This window comes from Triturus cristatus, chromosome 4_2 (genome assembly GCF_964204655.1).
Source record: "Triturus cristatus chromosome 4_2, aTriCri1.1, whole genome shotgun sequence".
Taxonomy (NCBI): Eukaryota; Metazoa; Chordata; class Amphibia; order Caudata; family Salamandridae; genus Triturus; species Triturus cristatus.
Window position 1 is genome coordinate 420220695 of NC_140586.1, and position 23809 is coordinate 420244503.

The window sequence follows — 23809 nt, forward strand, 5'->3', positions numbered from 1 at the left end:
GCTAAAAAATATTTCTAAGAAATTGAAATGGCACCATCGTGTGGTAGAATGAAGAATAACACACTTTAGAAGATCACAGCTCAGTTACATTCATTTATCGTCTTAGTTCTTTCTGGTCATACGAGTCCCTACAAATGTTCGACTTTGGATGATCAATGCCTGAACATGTTACCCACTGCTCTTTCGCCAACAAGGATATGATGCTCATTCAATTTATAGAAATTTCGTCTTAAACGTAGAATGGACTTCCAGTCCGTTAATACTGAATTCTGGTGAAAAAGAGTCTGATGTACTAATGGACGGGTTCAAACAAGTGGTCGCAAATTGTGCATTGACGTTTTTATTATTAGACCCATGTTCTAATAAATCAGATTACAAAATTGCAAATGCGTAGTCGCAGAATGACTTGTCTAATGAATATCAATTCGGCAGGTCACTGTTTGCTACAAGCACAGGGATGGTGGCCTGCAAGGAACAGTTGACCACCACCATCCCGGTATTTGTATTCTGAAACTGGAAACTTTTTTCTCTTTTGAAAATACAGCCCGTTTTTCTTAAAGGAGCTCCTTAAAAAAAGTTTGTAATTGTGGAAAACATCGGTGTGCAGCAGGCAGTAGGTCCCGGGGGCTGCTACCTACTCCCACTGAGGCTTCCGACACATTTCGCAAAGAAGAAACTGTCTTAAGGGGAAACTTTCCCTTTCCGAATCAGTTACCACCTCTTTCGCGGTGTCATTAGCTGATGAAGGTTTGCCATCGCAAACCATTGATGCACACCATTATGACTCACAATTCAGAGGGGGTGCCCCTTTCCCTCTCCCTCATTGTTATTCGTAATGGATTACAAAGCCCATTTGGGAAGTCAGAAAGGTTTTTCCAACACATTTTGAGAAATTGTTTTTAACAACTTCTACTGAAGTGAAGATTGTTATCTACATATGTACAATGCTAAGTTAGCACAACCGCGTTAGATGTAAGAATGCCATCTTGCCGCTTTTGTACACAACACTGTAGTCACATGTTATTCAATTGAGAAATGCTTACTCGACTTTGCTTCACATGAGAACTGTCTGTTGTTAACATCCCAAACAGTGAGCAGCGACCTTGTTCTGTACACAGTGTAAAAGAAACAGTCTGGGTCGCCAGACGGTGCATGTTGTTGAGTTCAGGTTGATCGGCCCACTAGTTTAGCCATAACACGCACGCAGCTGCAAATACCTGAAAGTCGAGTGCTTTTAATATTGCAGTGTTACATGTTTTCATGACATTCGGAAGAAGAGCGTTCCTAGGAGCAGAGCATAGCTGATCCTGTGATGTGAACTCTCTGAGCTGATCTTTACGGTATGGGGTTCCCCATTCAAGCCTAGAGACCTTTTATTAGTCTAATAATACTATTAGTGTGTTCGAGAAAGGAAGGTGGCCTAGAGCCACTGTCATTTTAGTATGATTACTCCTTTCATTTTCTATGGTATTGTAACTATGCTGATGGTTTTGATTTTAATAGTCTGTCTGCTAATGTTAGCCAAACTGCTGCATCTTAGGACTCAAGGTTTATAAAATAAACTCTTTAAACTTTTACCGTGTCTCTGTTTATTCTGTTGTGGACTTGTACGAGAATAATTACGAAAAGGTGTTTCTGATTCCCACCATTCCTGAGAAATATACTAAGTCGCTTGTTCTGGGTTGTCTATACATTGGGACCGCCGAGCTAAACCTCGGATAACGAATGTGACACTGATGCTGGCCGGATAAGGGGTTCTGGGTTCTGAGGTGAGTTTTTGGTACACCACAATTCACTGAGGGCCTGGGTTCCTGCGCATAGTTCTGCGCATAAGCAGAATCCCTGCAACACTACATCCCCACACTTTATTGCTTAAGTTTGATAATTTGTACATACTCATCTAGTCTTGTACCCTCATTTCGGAATCTTCCATCAGGCATGATGGAAACACCATTGTTGCAGTGCAAAGGCAGCTTGAATACTAGTCGGGCACCGCCTTCTGCAACAACATACATTGCTATTTTTTCTTTCAGCTGAGGATTATTTATAAGATAGAAAATATTTTCAGAATTTAACCCCCAACATGCTAAGTTTGATGTTTCTTAGAGGTAGTAGTTACTCAGTCCTTATTAACTTGTGGAATAGTTTCTAGCACTGCAAAGACAAAAGGCTTACAAATACCATTCATATGATAACCGTGGATGTAAACACATCCAGGTACTTCTATTTGGATGCTTTGGAGCCCTCATGGCAGCACTTCCATGTAGTGCAAAATGACAACTCCTAAACACTTTTTTAAAATTCCTGAAGTTCCTGGGGAATTTTTAACTTTCCTCACAATATTTCAGGATGAAGGTTAGCACTTCCATGGCGGTTATCCTTGAATGCATTTGTAGTATTTTAATAAATTCAGTCCAGATATGGAAACGCATACATCTGCAGTTTCTCTGACTGACAAGTCCACCACCACCAAAGCCAATCTCTACAACTGCCTGATCAACGTAGCAGACTGGATGAGATCTAACTGCCTGAAACTTAACTCAGACAAGACAGAAGTGCTGATCTTTGGGTGCAAGAACTCTCCATGGGACGCCACCTGGTGGCCAGTAGAGCTTAGATCCACACCTACTGACTATGTCAGAAACCTGGGAATCATCCTGGACAACAAGCTCAGCATGACAGCACAGGCAAGTGTGGTCGGCTCCTTCTGCTTCCACATGCTCTGCAAGATTTTCAAATGGCTACCCCTAACTACCAGATGCACCATCACACAAGCCCTCATCACTAGCAGATTAGACTACGGCAACACACTCTACATCAAGATTTTCAACCATCTTCTACACTGACTCGAAACCATCCATAATGTTGCAGCAAGACTCATCCTGGACTTACCATGATGCACCTACATCTCCCCACACCTCTAGGAGCTCCACTGGCTCTCCATCCATAAGCACAACCAATTCAAACTCCTCATGCACGCATAGAAGGCACTGTACAACATTGGACTAACATACTTGAGCAACCATCTTCACTTTCACCAACCCACCAGACAACTGCGCTCAACACCCACAAAAGCAGAGCAGGAGGTTGAGCATTCTCATACATTGCACCCAAGACCTGGAACAACACCCCTCAACACGTGAGGGTCTCCTCCTTGCTTTTTTTAAAATTCAGCAAGAAGCTGAAGACCTGGCTCTTCGACTAACTCTGTGGGGTGGAAACCCTACACCCTAGTCCTACGCCTACACGCCTGCTCAAGTGCCACAGGAGATTAGCAGCACCATGCAAATCCTAATAGCCTAACCTTGTCCATCTTTCAATGGATTTGTTATAATCATGTAACCTATTTCTAGTTGCAAGCCACATGTGCACACTCATAGGTGACTATCTCCAAATGGTTAAAGATGGTTACTTCCCAATAGCGCATGGGCGCCAAAAAGTTAGAGTAAATATCAAATGAGAGAGTTGCATGGCAAAGTGCAACATGCGGAGATGGGTAGCGTAGGAGTGGGGACTTGGAGGAATATTTTTTTTTTTTAAACATAGGATGGGGCAGGCAAAGAAATGAATGAGCTCGGGAGGAGTGAGGGAAGCAACACAAAGTGAAGGGAGAAGCAGCACAAGGGAACGAGTGCAAGAATACATATGCAATCTAATGGAGTGCTTAAAGTAAATGGAAAAAGTAGCAATGTTGACAGTAGAAGGATACAAGTTAACCAATGCAGACATTGAAAGACTGAAATGCTCGTCGGCAAAAATGGGGAGAAAAGTCCTCCAATGATAAGGAGACAACTGAGATAGACAACAAAGCCATCAAATCATGAGTAAGAGTCTGAGCCACATGTCAGTGGATACTGGAAACAAAAGGTCTGACCATCTAAAGTGGTCTGCAGCCAATGCATAATAAGCACATGCATTGCATCATCTTGGCATTATTATTAGCTGATCCAGTGTCAAACCCTGGAATGTTGGAGTGTTACATTGAACCAGCATGGGAACTATTATTCACACTTCACAAGCTTCTAACCCAAATTAAAATTTATTTTGCATCTATCAAAAGATACGAGCAGCTTTGCTCTCTGAAATTGCCACCAAATGTGCAGATCCTCTCAGAATGTCATTAAAACTGGTGATGCTGTAGTCGAAGGGCGAGCCCCTGAAATCTGCAGCCTCTGTGACTGCACCCAAGAGCATGCTACTTCTCTCCCGCACAGGACACTGTAGAGTTGAAATACGAAGGATGCCTTTTGACAATCTCCTGGAGTTTGCCACATCTCTTATAGCCACTTCCAAACAGGATCTGGTCACTCAACAAGAGAACTAGGTAATGGGGCCATATGATGGGATGTGTTTTTGGTAGTATCTTCCCACATGAAACTGGTATACCTGGTTCTCTGCCTCATTATACCTTGCAGCCTGTGGTGCATGTTAATTCTACCAGTGATGATGTGCATGGGAAAGGTACCAGAGGATCAGGAGGCGCAGTGGTGTCTATATACAGGACGCAATATGTCGGGGCAAATGAATTGTTTAATCTCTTGCCGCTTTGGAGTAGGAGGTGTTTGAGAAAGCACATTTTAGAGAAAGGTGAAAGACTGACTTTTTAATTTGGTTTAGGAACATTGTAGACTTTTTTTTAGTTTAAACATTATACCGTCCTTCATATGGAGAATCACATGTGAAACTTTAACATCCCCTGACATTCTGCGGTGTTTTCACATCACATTAAACGTCCAGCAATTAAACAAAGTACTTTCTTATGTACCAATTACTTTTGTGAAAACATTGATATTTTTATGTATTTCTTACATTTAGAGGTTATATACGGGACAGCTTTCGATCTAGCCATCTACCTCTATTATGAATAATTACAAATTCTAGGACCACAAGAGGATACTGAAGGAATTGACTTAATTAGGGCCACCCGGGTCACTCACGACCACCTCTCAGCCTACCATACAAATGAAGAGTCGATCAGACAGAGAATACAAACCAAGTACATTTTATTCGGGTACACTCGAGCGGAGTCCAGTCTAACAGAGGGACTGACTTCAGCAAACCTAGAGATACATCATGCCCATAATGGAATTCTACTAGCAGGTGCAGCTAAAACAAAGAAGTACAGTAGGATGAGTTTCGACCCTGATGCCGGGCACACGTTATCTCTGTACCAAGGTCACCTGTTCGTGACTATAGCTAGACCAGTGGGTGAAAGCCTCTATCTATGGCAAAGGAATGCGTTAATAAGAACAGTGTATTCATTAGTAGAGCAAGGCCTAACCTTGACGAAATGGAACTTTCCACAGCCTGCTTCTTGAGAAGGGAATACGCAGCTCATGACCTGATTAAAATTGGCGGCTGAACATAAAATGGTGCCACGAATGCTAACTTAAAATAAGAGCAAACACAAGCAGGGTAGCAAAACATTTTCATTTCATCAATACCCATCTTGCCACATGCTTTAACTGTAGCTTAGTATTTTGCAAACTTCATCAAATAAGACTACACACACTTGTTTTGCAAGGAACTGAGATGTCATCGATTTTAAATAGTCCTGAGAACGTGAGGGTCAGGGACAGGTGTGTACTATCAACCAATGCTTGCAGTCATTGCGGTTTTGGCACATGCCCTTATTATGTACATTCTTACAATTCACGTCCCGTCCTCGCCCCTCTTCTCTCACCCATGATTCCTCAGTCCTCATCCCTCACTTCTGAGGATACGAGTCCTCCATTCTCACAACTCATTCATCCATCACTGTTCAATCATCATTCCTCAGTATTCATTTTTCATCTATTGTTTCCTCAAACTTCATTTCTCATCTTTCATTCCTCATTGCTTGGTTCCTCATGCTTTAGCCTTGATCCCTCGTCCACTACTCAGTCGTTCTCTACTTCACCAACCTTTCTCTTTATCCCTCACTTGCTCTCTGCTACTTCACTTCTCACACTTTGATTATCACTCATGTCTAATGCCTCATGATTCAGGTGCAAAAACAGTTGATGGACAGAATGCAGAACAATGTCATACATTCACCCCAGTACAGAGATCTGGGCCTAAAGCCATCGTTTTTTTTGACCCTGTGCCTCATGGGAACAGTCCAGCCCGAACTGCCAAGCAAGGTCCTCCCTGGACTGGAAACAAGCATCCTAGGACCAGTTTCGGGGTCTTCAGCCAAGATAGCTTGATTCCAGTGGCATGGAGAGCACAGGACCTACGTCTAGGCATAACCGTCCCACTCGGGGTAACAAATGCAAAAACAACATTTGATGGACAGAATGCAGAACAATGTCATACGTTCACCCCAGTACAGAGATCTGGGCCGAAGTACATCATTTTTTTGCTCACCATGCCATTCCAGTTTGAACCCAGCCATATGCAAATCAGTCTTGACCCTGTGCCTCATGCTTGTTTCCGGTCGAGGGAAGACATGGCTTGGCAGTTCGGGCTGGACTGTTCCCATGAGGCACAGGGTCAGACTGATTTGCATATGGCCATGTCTGAACTGGGGTGGTGGCGTGAGCTAAAGAATGATGATGGATTAAACCCAGATCATTTGACTGGGGGTGAGTGTTTGATTTGCTCAAACACTCCGTCCATCATCCCCTTTGGTATCGTCATGATTCAGGTGTCTCACCACTCCTACCTCATCACTACTCACTCGTCATCCCTCGCTCTTTATTCTGCACTCTCCACACTTCATCCATCAGGCTTCATTCATCAGGCCTCATTCCTCCACATCAGTCTCTGTGCTCACCTCTCCTCCTCCCTTCAGAAGTGGTGAGTGAACTGACCAAATTATTATAGCCTTAAATGTATGTTACTATTAGAAACAGTGTCTCCAGTCAGCACAGGTATGCACTATGTCTAAATAGGGACCACGATCCTATTCAAGGTAAGTCTAAACACAATACTAGCTTATCCTGTGCTCCTTCCCCCCGGTAGGTTGGCACTGAGCAGGCAGGCTTAACTCAGAAGGCAATATGTAAAGTATTTGTGCTATATCTCATACAACCGCATAGTAAATACACCACAAAATGAGACTCTACACCATGTAGGAAAAATAAAGATTTTTTAACTGTGCAGGATAAAACCAAGATGACAGAAATCCAATCAGAATATTACGAGTTATGCCTATGTAATGGCAAGGGTCAAAAGTCAGTACCTGGCACCAGTAAGCTTCTTAGAGCCATTACTCTAATCCTTTAAACTTGCAGAGAAATAGAACAAATGTTGTTCGAGGCTCAGCGCTTCCCTTCAGTACCTTCGGGGCGGCCAGAAAGGCGGGCTGGCCTGCTCATAACTGTGCTGGGAGGAGATAAAGCACTGCGCTCACTTCTCCAACTTGCCAGTGGCAACAGGCACGCTCCGGACAATGCAGGGATGAGTTGTGAGGTGGAGCCCCACACCTTCTTCTCCGACTGTACGGGGATGAGGTGAAGCACTGGACTCACTTCTCTGACTTGCCAGCAGCAACACACAGAAAAGCAGTCCAGATGAGTCTTTTGGGTAGCACTGCAGTTCTTCTGACAGTTTCAGTGCAAGATCCAGGCGTTTCTGATTTGATGGGGTCAGAGACCCTGTACTTCTACCCAAATGTGCCTTAGAGGTGGGGGAAACTTCAAAGAGTGGTTTTGAAGTGCACCAGTATACCTTTCAACCCAGCCCAGGCTCTAGACTACACGTGTGGGGGATGTGGGGGGGAGGTAATCCCTTCCTTTGTGTGGTATCAGGCCACTACCCTTTGAAGTGTAAGTGTGAGCCCCTTCATCCCATCCGCCCAGGAAGACCCATCAGAATGCAGATTGGTTCCCAATCACACACAGCTCTTCCTGTGTTTTAGACTATGTAGAAGGAATACACAATGGGGAACTGTCACCTAGGCCAGACTTGTATTAGAGACAAGGCTGTAAGACACACATAGCAGTAAGAGCAGAGAAATGTCCACTTTCTAAAATTGGCATTTCTAAAATAGTAATGTTAAATCAGACTTTACCAGAGGATTTATCATTACAATTCCAAAGATATAAAACATGAAAAAGCTACTCCTTTCTGATCAGTAATTGCAGCTTAAAGGTATTTTAAGGAATTCCAATGCTAGCCTATCAGAGGAATAGGCATCACATGAATGAAAAACAATTTAGCTGTTTATCACTACCAGGACAGGTAAAACATAAAAGTACATGCCCTAACTTTTACTTACATAGCATCCTGCCCTTTGGGTTGCCAAGCGCCATCCTTAGGGGTGACGTTTATTTAATAAAAGGGGCGTTTAAGGCTTGGCAATTAGTTTTAAATGCCAAGTCGAAGTGGCAGAAACTGCACACACATGCCCTGCGATGGCAGACCTGAGACATGGTTAAGGAGCTACTTATGTGAGTGGCACAGTTATCAGTGCTGCAAGCCCACTAGTAGCATTTCATTAACAGGTCCTGGGCACATGTAGTGCACCTTACTAGGGATTTATAAGTACATTAAAAATGCAAATTAGGTATGGGCCAATGTTAACATGTTAAGCAGAGAGACAAAAAGTACTTTAGCACTGGTTAGCAGTGGTAAAATGTGCAGAGTCCTAATGCCAGCAGACATGAGTACAGAAAGAGGTGGAGGAAAGCAACTAGTTTGGGGTGACCCTTCAAAGAGGGTCATTTTCCTACAGTTAACTTTTCTACTTTAGGACATCCTTATTCCTTTCACCTTCTATCCATCCTTCTCTCCTCTAGTTATGGGAGAAAGTGCAGATTGTTGTAGTTCCAAACTAGACGAGTTTAATGCTGGAAATGATGTCCCTTAACACAAACAATTATCGAGTTTAGAAATACGTTTATTTGGGATTAGTTATTTAAACCCATTGTTGGAAAGTAACCCTTTTTGACATTGTCTCCCCCCAACACACACACACTTTTTGCCTGGTCTCTGATCTGATTTTGACGGGAAGTGAACTGGGTTGCTGCTAACAAGATCCCCCAGTGCCAAACTATTTCCCAAAACTGTGCATTTATTTCCCCCAATTGGCAAAACCTTTAGCACCCTCTAAGTCCCTAGTAAATGGTACCCCTGGTACCTAGGGCATGAGGTACTGAAGAGGGGTATGAGGGCAGCAGCATGAATTACGCAACCCTAAGGCACTCCTCACCAAGCACATGCAAGGCTGCCAGTGCAGGCTGCATGTCTTGGTGCAGACAAAGGTGAAATTACAACATGTACATCCACATCGAGGCACACATCAGAGTAAATCAACAGTATGTAAAGTCTCTGCACAATTTGTACACAATCAAAAGAAGATGATGTTGCTTCGTCTTTAATTCATTATTTCATTGGACCAAAACAAAACCACCCGACACGTATTTCGTCACATTTGGAAATAGTTCTGTGACTTCCTCAGTGCTGGGAAATATACAAAGAATATGTAGGATACATTTTTAAGTGTGAATGGAAAGTATGTATGTTCGTATTGTTTTGTGAAAAATTGCTACTAGTGGAAACCCTATACACTGAAAAGAAGGTGCGAGAACAAGTTACAATTGTAAAGATTCAAAATTTGTCAGAGTGGTGCGTCGCTTTGGGGAACACAGTCCCTTGAATATGACAAGGCTAGTGGTGCCTATTTAATAACATGCAAACACAAATGATCTTGCATATTAACACCTGGCGTTTTGCAAGTCCCGAATGTTAAGCAAAATGTTACCAGATAGTGCTCTTTAAAAATCGTTTAAGGAAAATACATTTAAAATAGGCTCGTGCTAATCAAGTTTGTTAAAGTACGACCTTATAGACAAACAGAGATAGCTTTGTACTTGAATAGAGACGATAAAGGTCTTTGTAATCTAGAGAAATCTAGTGGGAAAATAAGGAAAGAAACGTGGGAGAAACAGGGTGGGGAAGAAAAAATGGGGAATTATGAGCATCTAGGTTTCTGAAACTATGGAACAAATATGATGGACAACGGTAAATGAAGCAAAACCAAAGAGGAAACTGAAAATAAGAAGGGCACTTGCCGTGCTGCCAGTGATAATTCCAACCCGGCTGGGCTATGTCCTTAAGGTAATAACGATAAATGTACGAACGCGTCTGAGGATAAGATGGAAACGGGAAACATTACAGGGACGCTGATGGTATCAGAAAAGATCTAACTAGTACAAGCTCTTAAATTAGCATAGGGAGCGCAACCTGTGGAAAAGTGCTCCTGCCGCACTACCGGTTAGGTGATTTCCTAGATATGTGAGGTAAACGGGATCTCCAAATCTGTGCGTGAATGTGATACGTCGGTGCCAGCACCAGAGATAAGAGAACTCGAGATCCTACAGTTAAGGGTATCGTAGTGCCTTGTTAAAAAGTGAAAAGCGAGATCACAAGCCCACGTGAAGGTGATTGGCCTCCTAACTTAGACAAAAGTGCAACAGCGCGTACCTCGCTTTTTGTGAAGACCACCCATGTAAATCCAAATCGGGCCTTTATATGAATGACTATCCAAAATTCAAAAGGTCTTATGACAAAGTCTGGTGTCCTAGAGAAGAAAAATTTATGAACTAGTTACCAGTTTAGAATAATTTTCTTGAAGCGGGTGCCATGAAGGTGCAGAGCGTTGGACGGTGGCCGTGCTAAGCCAAGACCTGAAAGAAGTCTGTGTCAGAACTATGGAGGAAAACAATCTCTATTCCCTTAAACAACACGGATAAATAGGACGACATAGTTCTTACCTGTAGCGAGTATACTAAGGATTGCCTCACGGATGATCACTGTGTTCCGGGTACGGACACGTGATCTTCAAAACTGGAAGCCATTTTAAAGCCCCTGCTCGACCGGCTAAAAGACTAGACCGGTAGTTCGATAAAAATCAAGAAAAACAGAAGTATGAAAAACACGAGGAACGCTGTCCAAATTGAGGGTAATGAAGTTGGTGCGATGTAAACTTGATTGACACTGTGTCAAGATAACAATATATTCATGATGGCAAATAAAGAAAAATATATGTAGATGGAGGTGTGCAGCTCGAGTATAGTTACACCGTCTCCATTAATTGACATGTTTTTATTAGGGTTTAGCATATATTGCATCACAAGAAACATTCACAATTATGAACCTGAATCATTGTATCCTAACATCATGGGCCTTTGAAAAAGCTATAGTGCGTGTAAACTGTAGTCCATTAGCTGCGGAGACCTCCTGTGATGTCCCGAGAGGCCTGTCTTCCCCTATGTCGGTTCCGTCTGGCCCCCATGTAGATCGTCCTGGTCATGCCTACACCTACCGTCTCGATCAGGGTTAACTTTACCTCCCCACCTCGGTCTATTTAGCGTTCCCTTCTTTCTCAGATTCCCTATCATGTCGTGTAACTAGAACAACGGTATGTAAACTGCCAACTGGGACTATTGTCGCCTACGAGGCGGCTTGGAAAGGGCCCTGGGGTAGGGGGGGGCCCCGAAACTGGGTAATGTAGGGGAGGGAAGGAGGCAGTGAGTGAAGTATGGGAGGGGGGGGAGAGGACGCGGGGCCGGCAGACGAGAAGCTCCTGTGACAGAGTATGTATGGGCTGGTGGTAGGTGTATGTGGTGTGCTCTAGGGCTCCCCTAGGGGAAGGGGGGGGGGCTGGTCTGCCACTAGTCGCTAGGCAGGGGACTGGGTTCGTACTCGCCCTCGTATCTGGGTATGTTGCCTATCCTATGGGCCGTTCGTGTCCTCCGCCGATCCGTGGCGGTCGGGGGAGGCCGCCGGGGCGTGGGGGGTGGGCTGTGTCATGTCCGGGGCTTCCCCCGTCGCATCTGTTTGCTTAAACAGGATGAGGAGTTGCGCCCACTCCATAGATATCGGGCGTTTGCGGGCGCCCAGTTACACCGTCTCCATATCGCATAAGTATAGCGTATCTACTAGGAATTAATGATCTAAACTAATGGTGTAGGAAACTCATAATCCCCAAGAAAAAGGAGTGAAAACGTAAATAAGGAGGCGAGACGGAGAGAGAAAGAAAATGATGCGAGGGCCAACATGATGATTACATTTATGGTGGACATGTCAGAAAGATAGAATATAAGAATCGTGGACATCTCAGCTGTCCTGGTATACAAATGTGTCACATGCCTAAATATCAGTGACGATTAATTATTATAATTGCTGAATCTTAGACTTCACAGCTGTCGTGGTGTAAAAGTATGTCACAATATAAAATCAAAAGTGGCGTCAGCATTTAACATTTATAGCAACAGAATCTAAAACATAGAGCTAAAGTTAATAAGATCACCTAGAATAAAACTGAATTCGATTCAAATTGCAATTCACTTAAATTCAGCGGCATAGTAGGGCTCCGTGTGACATAGTTGTTTGGTAGAATACAACAAGGCTATGCCCTGTATCGCACGTGAACTATATGAAATAAAAACACAATAAGCTTATAGTAAATTGCTATTCATTGACACTTGTATAGAATCGAATAAGATGAATATTCAGGTGTTAAACAGATTGAATCACATTAAGTCTTTCAAGTGCACAAGTGTTCTGCCAGTTCGGTGGCTAGTTACCCCTTAGGTGGGGCATATTTCAGTGTGTAAGAGGCAGATTTTATTATTAGTTGGGAGCGGCATATATTTGTTAAAGACCCTATTGCACTGCATAAACAGCGTTGCGCCTGATCAAGTACTTTTGGTGTTTGACTAACTAATTCAGTGTGGAGGTATATGAATATGTTCCTTAGTCATCACCCTGAAAATATAGCATTTCGTGATCACATTTAAGACCATGCTCTACGGTTAGAAGGCGCATGATCCACAGGGCTTCAGTGCGTCTTAGTTTAAGTTCCCTGTTACCTCCCCGTATATTTGGTTGGGTCACATCAATACCAAAAAATGAGACTCGTTTTTGAGTACCTTGTGAAGGACCAGCTGCTGCGTGTAAGGCTACTGGGTATCTAGCATCTTGCTGGTGGATTGCTCTGATATGTTTGGTAACCCTGTCTTTCAATGCTCTGATAGTGCTACCCACATAGGATTTGCCACATACACATTCAATGATATATACCACAAACTTAGAGTTGCAATTTATGTTGTGTCTGTCATATCGCTTAGTTGTCAAAATTCATAAAACTCTTGGTACCATGTTAGGCCCATCGGCATATGTTACAGCAACCACATTTGTAGAAACCTATGGTGTGAGGTCTAAGCCATGTAGAGTTATCTGTACATCTCCGTACAGTTGGACTAAGTCGGTTTCTTAGTGTTCTGCCTTTCCTGAATGTGATTTGCGGGTGATTCGTGATAAAGGCAGAAAGTGATTTGTCCGATTGTAAGATGCCCCAATGTCTAGTGAAACTTTTCCTGGCCAAATGGTGCAAATCATTAAAATCTGTAATCATTCTGACTGGAGGGAGTTGCTTCTGGATATGGGTGCGAGTGCGTAGTGTCTGACCTGTTGACCTTGGCCATTCTTTCTTCAGCTTTTCTGATCATTTGTGAATTGTATCCTCTTTTGCCAAATCTTTGCTTCATGGCTGTAAAGCCGGTCTGGAAATCCCCGTCATCACTGCAGTTCCTCCCAGCTCTTAAAAACTCACCATAGGGAATGGCCCTAATCTGATGGGACGGGTGGGAGCTGTTTGCATGCAAAATTGCATTGCAAGATGTTTCTTTACGAAACAGTATGCTGTGTACCTGATCACCTTTAATGTACAGTTCTAAGTCCACAAAAGTAACCTTTGAAGTGCTAGATTCCATGGTGAATTTCATATTCAAAGAGTTACTATTCAAGTGTGTATGGAATTGCTGTAACTCATTCTGTGTTCCTGACCATAGAAGTAAACAATCATCTATGTAGCACCCCCAAAATATGATCGAATTGATCCATTGTGCACCCTTTGTACCCCAAATCCAGTCTGCTTCTAGTGTACCCAAAAAAAGATTCGCAAATGACGGAACATTTTGAACCCATTGCAACACCCCTGGTTTGTCTGTACCAGTGTTTATCAAATAGAAAAAAGTTATTGTTAAGGACGATTTCCATCATCGAAACCAACATATTAGTATGTTGCCATTGGGTGGTGGGTCTATTCTGTAAGAGTTTGGTAACTGCAAGAAGTCCTATGTTTGGTTCAATGTTAGTATATAGGGATACTACATCTAGTGTGGCAGTATAGTTCCAGGCTGCCATTGTAAATCGGATAGTAGGCTCAGAATATGTTTTGTGTCCTGGATGTAGGAGGGTAGATTTCGCACCATTGGTCCCAGAAAAAGGTCAATGTATTCTGCTATTCTCTCAGTGGGGCCTCCCATCCCTGATACAATGGGTCTACCAGGAGGGAATGGGAGGTGCTTGTAAACTTTGGGAAGAGTGTAAAGCTATGGGTATGTAGGTCTGAAAACTTTCAAGTACAGAAATTCTTCTACATTAAGTAGGCCAGCACTGTGCCATGTAGTCATATGTATTAATCTCTATTGGGAGGGAACCTATAGGGTTGTATGAGAGTGATTCATAACATGTGGTGTCATTAAGTTGGGACATGATCTCTTGTGTGTAATCTTCATGGTTCATGATCACCACTTTCCCTCCCTTGTCAGCTTCTCTAATAAGAATTTCTTGATCCATACTTAATGTTTTCAGAGCAAAACGTTCTCCTTTCACTAGGTTATCTTTGTATTTAAAAGAGTTCCTAGTAGATTTCTTGTCGTGTTGATCAATGTCTTCTAGCACCCGTTTGTAAAAGTTATTGATGGAGATGGCCCCCGGGAGAGTGGGTATCCATTTGGATTTGGACTTGAGACCACTCGCTATACTAAAATCTGATTCTATGTTTAGTTCTTCGAGGAGTAGCTCCATATCTTCCCCACCCGGTTTCTCCTATGTTTCTTTCCTTTTTCCTTTATATTTCTCTAGATTACAAAGACCTTTATCGTCTCTATTCAGGTACAAAGCTATCTCTGTTTTTCTATAAGGTTGTACTTTAACAAACTTGATTAGCACAAGCCTGTTTTAATTTTCTTTTCCTTAAATGATTTTTAAAGAGCATTATCTATCTGGTAAAAGTTTGCTTAACATTTGGGACTTGCAAAACGCCAGGTGTTAATATGTAAGATAATTTGTGTTTGCAAGTTATTAAATGGGCACCACTAGCCTTGTCACTTTCAAGGGACAGTGTTCCCCAAAGCGACGCACCACTCTGACAAATGTTGAATCTTTACAATTGTAACTTGTTCCTGCACCTTCTTTTCAGTTTATACGGATTCCACTGGTAGCAATTTGTCACAAAACAATCCGAACGTACATACTTTCTATTCACACTTAAAAATGTATCATACATATTCTTTGTATCTTTCCCAGCCCTGAGGAAGTCGTGGAACTATTTCCAAATGCGACGAAACACGTGTCGGCTGGTTTTGTTTTGGTCCAATGAAATACTGAATTAAAGACGAAGCAACATCTTCTTTTTATTGTGTACAAATTGTGTAGAGACTTTACATACTGTTGATTTACTCTGTGTGCCTGGATTTGGATGTACATTTTGTAAGTTTGAGAACCTCTTCCCACACAATATTGAGGGGTTATAGGGCTCATCCCCTCTCCCACTAGCACCATCCTAATATTTTTTGGAGCAAGAAGTTACGTTACACAGCTGAGCACCCACATTCCCTGGCCTTCAAAAACCCTTCTCTATTGATGTAGTGAAATTACAACATGTCACACATCCCTGTGTGCCATGTTGCCTAACACTGCATGTGATAATTGTAAGTCACCCCTGCAGCATTCCTGACGTCCCTAAGGCTGTGTGCTGAATATTACATGTGAGGTTATACCTGCATGTGCAGATGTGCTCCTGTGCTGGTCAGTCCAATTGCTGCCAGTGGAAGTGACCTGGGAAGCTATTTTAAAACATGTGCTGGAAAGTGGTGAAAATGAGTTCCCCAGCTACATGATGGCTTCATTGAAGATAGGGATGTTTGGTATGAAATATCTCGTATTGATAAACCCACACTGATTCCAGTGTTGGATTTACCAATACATGCACCTAAAGGGCACCCTAGAGGTACCCCCTAAAAACCTACCAGCCTCTGGTGTGCTCTCTGACTGGTTTCTGCCAGCCTGAGACACTGGTCTGATCTGCTAAGGTGAGAGCCTTTGATCTCGGGAGACCCAGAAGAAAAGCATGCCCAGGAAGATGGTGTAACACCTCCTCCCACAGGATGACATGCTGATTAGCCTTCCTAGGCCGGCAAGCTTCATAGAGCTGCCGCCTTTCAAATGCGAAACTGGTTCCACCTCACAGGGGAGGAAGCCGACTGCCTTGTCCAGAGCCCCATTGGCACTTGGACAGTGGGGAAGATTAGTCAGTCAGGTAGGCGTGCCACTCCCAGGGTAGTACAACCCCTAAGGTGGGCTAAACTGAGGTGGACATGATTTTTCAGAAGTAGAAATCTTTGATTGCATACTTAGGAATTCTGGGACAAGGTTATGCCCACTTTTATCAGGAAGTGGTTAAATAGGGGATGTAGTAAACCCAAGGGTCAGTAGCCCATTGGCTACTAACCTACACTTGCCTGCCACCCCTAAATGGAGTATTTAGGGGAGTTCCTGGCAGAAGAGGAGATCCTGATGACCTGAAGAAAGAAGACTGATCAGAGTCGCACAGCAAGAACAGAAGACACTGCAACTGACTTGGTGCCAACCCTGCTGGCCTGCCTGCTGATTTCGCATATTGCCCCAAAAGTTAACTTAACCTGTAGCTGTCAAGTCCCCAAAACCATGGGGGAACAGCCAGACTCCTCCCGGGAACATAGACCTCCAAAGAGACAGCGGAACTGTCCCCTACTTCCTGCAGACAGCAAAAGAAAGACCAAGAGGACTCGACCCTGCCAAAACCTGCTGCCAAGCACCACTGCACTCGAGCCCCCCAGCCAGTGTCAAAGTGGGACAACGGTGTCAGCTTGGTCCTCAAGGTACCGAGTCCACTGTGAAGTGACTCCTTGTGAACCCCCGACGTCGCCTGCAGCCTCTGTTGGCAAGCCCCCTCAACCGCAAGTGTTTCCGGACGGAGAAACACAACACCCCATAGAACCTCTGCACCGGATGCCTCGTCCCAAGGGGTAGAGAACCAAATGTGTCCCCACGTCCCCCCACAGCAAAAGACCCAAAGCCACTTGGTTTTACCGGACTAGTCTCAGTCCCCTCCTGCAACCTCTTTGTACTGCGGCCGTTCTCAATCAATTGGATAGCATTAGGCACACACCGCCGTTGTGCACGTCTGCACCCGTTCGCCCTAGTGCCACTGGTGGTCTTCTGCTGGTACTGACTTGGACCTTGCCCACCACTCACCTTAACTCCTGGGAAAAGGTCCCGTAAGTCGCTGACAAGAACCGATAAACCGCGTATGATTTTCCTCCCTTAGGTTAACATTGTAGAACTTTGAAATTGCACTGTCGACTTTTCAAACTAAAAAATATTCCTATTTAAAAACCTACTTACCTGAACAGTTTTCTTCTGATGCCTGAACATATATAAAGTTACTTGCTATTTTTATAATTTCGTGCGGATCTCCTTTTTGAGTCGTGGCTCATTTATTGACCATTGTTTGTATGTTCAGATGTCTTGCACACCTCTGTGTTAGTGTCAAAGGCTGCTCGACCACACTTCCCCTTAACAGGGCACCTTGGGATTACCATAGCAAGCCCCCTGTCCACTCATAAAGGAACCCCTGAACTGTCTACAAGATCTCATTTTGATAAATCCTATAAAGAGCCAGCTTCCTACACACATGTATATAGAAAGAAGGTACACATTATTTTTTATAGACCCTGCAATCAACAGGAGCGAACCAGATGCCTGAAAGCCATATGCAGGCGCACAGTATGTGGACATTACATATTTGCATATTCTGCTTCCTTTGCACGGTCGGTCATTTCAGTTCTTATTCGCATGCGCATAAACTTATCTTTCTTTGCTGTGTTACAGCACAATATTCAGAACAGTTTTCACCAATATTTTGACAGATAATTCAAGGGGAGTCGTAATGATTCATTCATATTCAGAATCAGGGAAACATTTACTCCTTGGAAACCGAGAACAAGGGGCAGGTGGAGCCGTGCGACAAACAGGGTTCACTTCTATTGAAGTTGAATTATTGAGATAGTTTATTGATGTGCCTTTAATCATTTATTACCTAAAAACAAATTATACCATCTTCCTAATAGCATTTCGTGAATCAGTTGAACACACATTACATAAAAACACCTTTTTACTTTGGTGTGCATGTAAATCATTTCCAGCATTGAATACTTTTGTTTTTCGACCACAACTAAATACATAAGTACTTTCTCTCATCACCAGACCCTATATGAGAGGGAAATGAGGAGCGGGAGCGAGGATTGCGGATTCAAAGGTGTAGAGTGAGGAAGAAGAACTGAAGAGTGAGGGAAGAGAATGATCTACAACTGACCGGGGAGTGGGGCGAAGAGTGAGGGATGTGAAATAACGGGGTAATGAGGGATGCAGAGTAAAAGATGACCAGTGAGGGTCAATGGGGGAAAAGGAGAGGAGGACTATGAAGAAGGGGTGTGGAGTAACCAAGGATTTGGTCTGAAGAACGAGAAGGGAGAGATGAGAGGTTGAGGATACTGAAAAAGGATTAAGGAATGAGGAGATGTTACGGTTGAAGTATAATCAATGAAGGCCAATTAGAGAGGGATGAGCAACGAGGTGTGGGAAATGAAGAATGAGAGGAGTTAAGGAATGAACGACGAGAGCTAGAAATGTCCTAACTGGATGCTGTACTATAGAGAACTCCTCTAATTCCTCTGTGTAGCAGCCTTTTATTTTTCAAAGAATATCTTTTTTGTAACTCTTATTGCAGCCTTTGAGGGGTGTTGTCTAATTCGATTGAAGCCCCATATATTTGCTTTAGTGCCTTTGTCTCTGTACCCACACCTTAAAATTCTCACGAATCCTCCTGCAATGTTCACTTTTTGTGTTGATCAGCCGTGTTAAATTATAATTTCTTAAACTCCGGTATCCAATGCCATTTAGATTCTCTCCTTGTAAAATCTGTCCACTTTCATGTCAGTAGATGTTTCTGCCTTGAATGTGAAATCTTGCCTTTGCTTAATGTGCATGTAAGTTGCCTGAAGTAGACAGTTTTACACTCCTAATGAATTATGATTGTAGTAGATGCAAATGCATTTTAATAAAAAAACATGTCTCATTTGCAGCGGGTCTAGGAAGGACAGGTACATTGATAGCATGCTATATGATGAAGCACTACAGATTTACTCACGCTGAAGCGATTGCTTGGATTCGAATATGTCGTCCAGGTTCCATCATTGGACCGCAGCAGCATTTTCTAGAAGAGTAAGTATAGTAGCGCAAAAATGGTGTCAAGCGCTTTCAGTTGTTGGCTGTCCCCTTAATGTTATCCGTAGCATAAATTGTATGAAATACAAACCTTTCTGCCAACCCTGAAGTAGAATACTGCAGTATAGCACAATGAAGCATGTGTGCACCAAATCCAGTACGTAGGATGTGGGTGAGAGAGGCCACGGTCCTGAAAGAAGTCTATGCCTGAGCTCCCACACTCCCTGACCAGGGGAACCTTCGAGGGTAAACCAATGTTTCCTAGGGTGTTTGTGACCCTTCTTTGGTAGTTTGCCCTAATTAGCAGTGCAAAAGGTATGAGAGAAATATGACCAAGATATGCAATATAGCAACACAATATTGCACACCAAGAGAAATTAAAAAGATAAGTATGCAAGTTTTGAATACCACAATAATAGAATTGGTTCAATGGTTCAGTATAAACCATAAAAAATTCCCATAAGCACTGGTTGAAATCAAACACTTAATGCTGGTCAATCTTTAGGGTGGAAAATGCTCTAAAAAGAGTTCACTTTTGGGACTTCAGTCAGACCTGGCGACTTTGTGAGTCTGACCCGCATGTACATGGAATTAGATTGAAGTTGAGTCTTTGGACAGTTAAGGATTTTTCCTTTGGACTTGCAGTGCATTATTTGGAAAAATGCCCAGAGGGCTGAACCAAAAGGCTATATGTGGAAGATGGCTTTGATGATGCAGAATTCGGAGCCATTTGCTCTACTGAAGAAAATATCTTTGGAAGGTAACTTTCTGCTGCCAAGGCTTGAAGTGAGGCTTTTTTTTAGTGCTTAGCCACTCTTCTGTCTGTGAGCTATTTTTTTTTTTAAATGCTGCATGTTTTTCTGGTCAAGGCCAGTTGCACACATCTTCAGTAGGATGGCCACAGATTATAGCACTGGTTTTCAAGTCACTTGTGTCCTCTAGGAAAGAAGGCTTAAGGCTCCTCCTCCAGCCAGGCAAAATAATTCCTCCTATCGACTATAGAGCCTGCCTCAAGGCATTGGTTCAGCTTTCATGCACCTTTGGAGTTGAAAGGCAGGATACAGATCAAAATCCAGCCTACAGGATCTGACTCTGCTGTCTGTGTGAGACCTTTCTAAATACTGTCCACAGCTGTGCTGGTTGGAAGAGGTTTCATGCAGAAGTTCAGGTAAAGGTGCAGACATCACATTTTTTAATTGATTTTAGTTTGAGAAGTAGATTTGAACGAAGTTCAGTGGATCTACCTTTTAAGATATTGTCTAGGCAGCGATTGTGCGGTCTCTTTGAGCCATGCTGTATTCAAGATATGGGCATAAAGCTCCGCCCACTTTCCGCCCATCTCTTTACTTGGCTTGTGTCCCTGTCCTTTGTAAATAGTCTTTTTATTGGCTCAGTAGTTCATCTTTAGTACTGCATGGTCTTCATTTAACCTCCAATGAGGACATCCCCTGTTACAAATGTTGTTACTCCCTAGGTTTTAATTACTGCCTCAAAGCACTAATTTCTTAAAGGGCTAAAGGCAGGATACGCACTTGGTCCTAAGTAAGGCTGGCAGTGGTTACTTTACTCACTAGCACATCTCACATTTATGAGACCTTCTATAAATTTCCCTTCATCAGTTCCACACAGCGTACAACCTAATCCAAAATTAATATAATTATTTTGCCACATTTCAAAGCTACTAATTATGTATATGGACATAGTTATTTGAATGTACTTGTGGTACTTTCTTGCATGCAATGCATTATGAGAAGGGTGGATTTACCAGATCTTCTGCAGGGTGCAGTACCGTATGTGGCCAAAAGAGGTCTGATGGCACCTCTTTTGGCCACATATGGTATGCAGCCTGCAACATGGCTAGATGTAAAAAACATTGGCGTTTATAATGCCAATAACTCCAACTTTGCAGGGTGAGTACTATGTGGCCAAAATAATCATATTCCATTGCAGGAGTGGCCCTGTAGTCATACTGTCAACTTATAGTATACTTTGGATGAAAATGTTGACCATTGCCAGAGACAGCCTAGAAACTGGTTTATATGTTGGACTTGGTTCATTTTAACATAGATGCTCTGGGATTGCAGAGAGCGGTATTTTAAAAAGAAGTACTCAATGAGAACTGTAATAGAGGTGAAGTGTCAAGGTTCTCTGTGCCCATATATTTGGGAACTATCTTGGGAAATTGGATTTCTTATGGTATGTGTGATGGACATCAATCTTATCTTTAAGTATTTTAGCTTACAGACAGGATTCTGATTTGGCTAGTCCTGTGCCATATGCCAATTTTTCTTTTTTTTTTTTTGTTGATGCACCATAGCTAGTATGTTTGGTGTTCAACACCCAGATTTAGGCATGGAAAACCAGGTCGTTCTGAAGAAGGCAAAAATAATGTGCATAAAATAATCGTATCTTAATTCCCAGAATGTGGGATTTTTTCTTGAGTGGTGGATCATTGAGTGGTGGATTGGTTTGTGGTGGAGCTAACCTAAGCTCAACAGTAATCTATTATAGACTAAAGACAGTGACCCACAACAAAGTTTTGTAGTTGCACCCTACTTACTATAACGCACAAGTAGATTTCTGGACTGTTAAAGGTCCTTTTACTAACTTCTTGTGAACTAGTTGGTGGGTCTTCAAGGAAGGCAATACAGGCACAACCGTACTAATGGCCAGAGCTGTTACCTTCGGGAACACTTTCTCCAAAGCCAACTATGTTTGAAAACATGGCCTCTACATTAAAACGTTTTTTGGCTTAAGACCTAATGGTATACACTATGGAATTCTAGCTGAAGAGGACTTTCCACTGAAACAATCTGTAAAAATAAAACAGGCAGGCATGCAAAATATCCAATCCGACAAGAAAAAACTCTAGGGCAAAGGTAGACTGTGCAGGCTGGCATAGGAACCCCTGTTGTGATTAAGCCAATAAACTAATAGACACTTTGTCACTAGTGGAGTTATACAGCACTACCACCTAGTTCATCTTTCATGGGTTACAAATAATGGTTTAGACCTGCTCTGAATCATTTGAAAGAGCATTAAGGCTTGATGATACAGGTGTTACAAATAGCTATTCTGGTGCCTGGGAATAGCATGCAAAGCAGGCTTTGCCATTGTCTTAAATTCATTTGTCTTAATGAATCACCAACATGCCTATCTGGGCAAAAATCGGTAATCAAATATTCGTTAGGCACGCTTAGGAATGTGCATGTAAACCTTGGTGTTCGGATTGCAGGTAATGGCAGTTACATTCCAAGATAGCAGTACAGAGTAAGTCAAAGATAAAATCACTGGAGCATGACTTGTGACCTCATTGTTACATTACTGTAGTACAATGTTGGTAGGATTTATATTTATTTTTGAGTTTGTCAGAATGAAGGAAATGTAAAGCGGACATCTCACTTCTTGAGTAGTACTGTGTGTAATTGCCATGGAAAAACAAAAAAGCAATTGGTAGTGCCTCAATTAATCTCAGCCACTGGTACTCACTCGAGCGGCATTCCAATCCATCATTTGTTTGCCCAGTACGCCACTTCGGACCAAGATCAGCCACATACTAATAAAACGTAGTGTTGTCCCAATTGGAATAGTCCACCAGGAACTACTAGAGCAAGTATCGTGTAGGCTTTGAATACCAGCAACTCCGGACTGGTTTTGGCCTACTTGGGCCTCTTCTGTATGGTGCAGTTCAAGTCCTGTGTAAAAGGAGCATTGGAGTCCAAGTCGCGGCATACCCACCACATGTATAATGTCTCACATCGGAATAAACGAAAATGTTATGGGTATAAGCCTTGATTTAATCCCAGACACTGGAGGTTACTTGTGCCACTTTCCAGGCGATCATTGTTTTGTGCACTGTCGCTCAAGACTGCTACGTTTGGCTAACCCTGTGACAGAATGCTATTGTATTTGTTTGTATAAAACTAATAAACTTTGAAATTAAAAAAAAGACTGATACCAGCCACATGGAAATCAAACTTTGTTCTACCCCAATAGAAGCAGTCCTGCCTGAACCAAAATAGCATGAGCATAGCTGGGGCTTTTTAGCCAGCAGCACGTTGGGATACTTGGACCCATTCATTAATTGGTAATGAAGCGCTACAAGTGCCAACATGCCCAGCTAAAGACACAATCTGATTCGTAATGTCACATGTAGTGGAGCCTCCTGGCAGTTCATAGATTGAGTGTTGATGAGAGAGTGGGGAGAGCACCGGGAGGCAGTCTGAGTAGAGAAAGGAGAAAGTAAATGGAGCAGGCTAAGAGCCAGGGGTACATTCACTAATTCCCAATTAGTGAAAGATATGCTCATTACGGTTTGCTCACAGCGGTAGAGACCCATTCCCAATGATAAATAAGTTGGCCTACGAGGAAGAGGACTACACATTTTCACTATGTAAGTAAGACCATTCCCACTGTTTACCCCTAGATAGACTCACTGTCAGGGCCTCTTAATATTGGGCTCAGTGAACGAATTAATCAGTGGTAT

The 23809-nt window shown here is 42.8% G+C and overlaps 1 protein-coding gene across 2 annotated transcripts in view; it reads left to right on the forward strand.

Annotated features, from left to right (window-relative positions):
- Window positions 1–23809, forward strand: part of CDC14A (cell division cycle 14A) — a 515591-nt gene that overhangs the window by 409413 nt on the left and 82369 nt on the right. For both annotated transcript variants that reach the window (XM_085601899.1, XM_085601900.1), the window contains one exon: window positions 19182–19320. In XM_085601899.1, the coding sequence (XP_085458025.1) occupies window positions 19182–19320 (139 nt within the window). The remainder of the gene's footprint in view (window positions 1–19181; window positions 19321–23809) is intronic.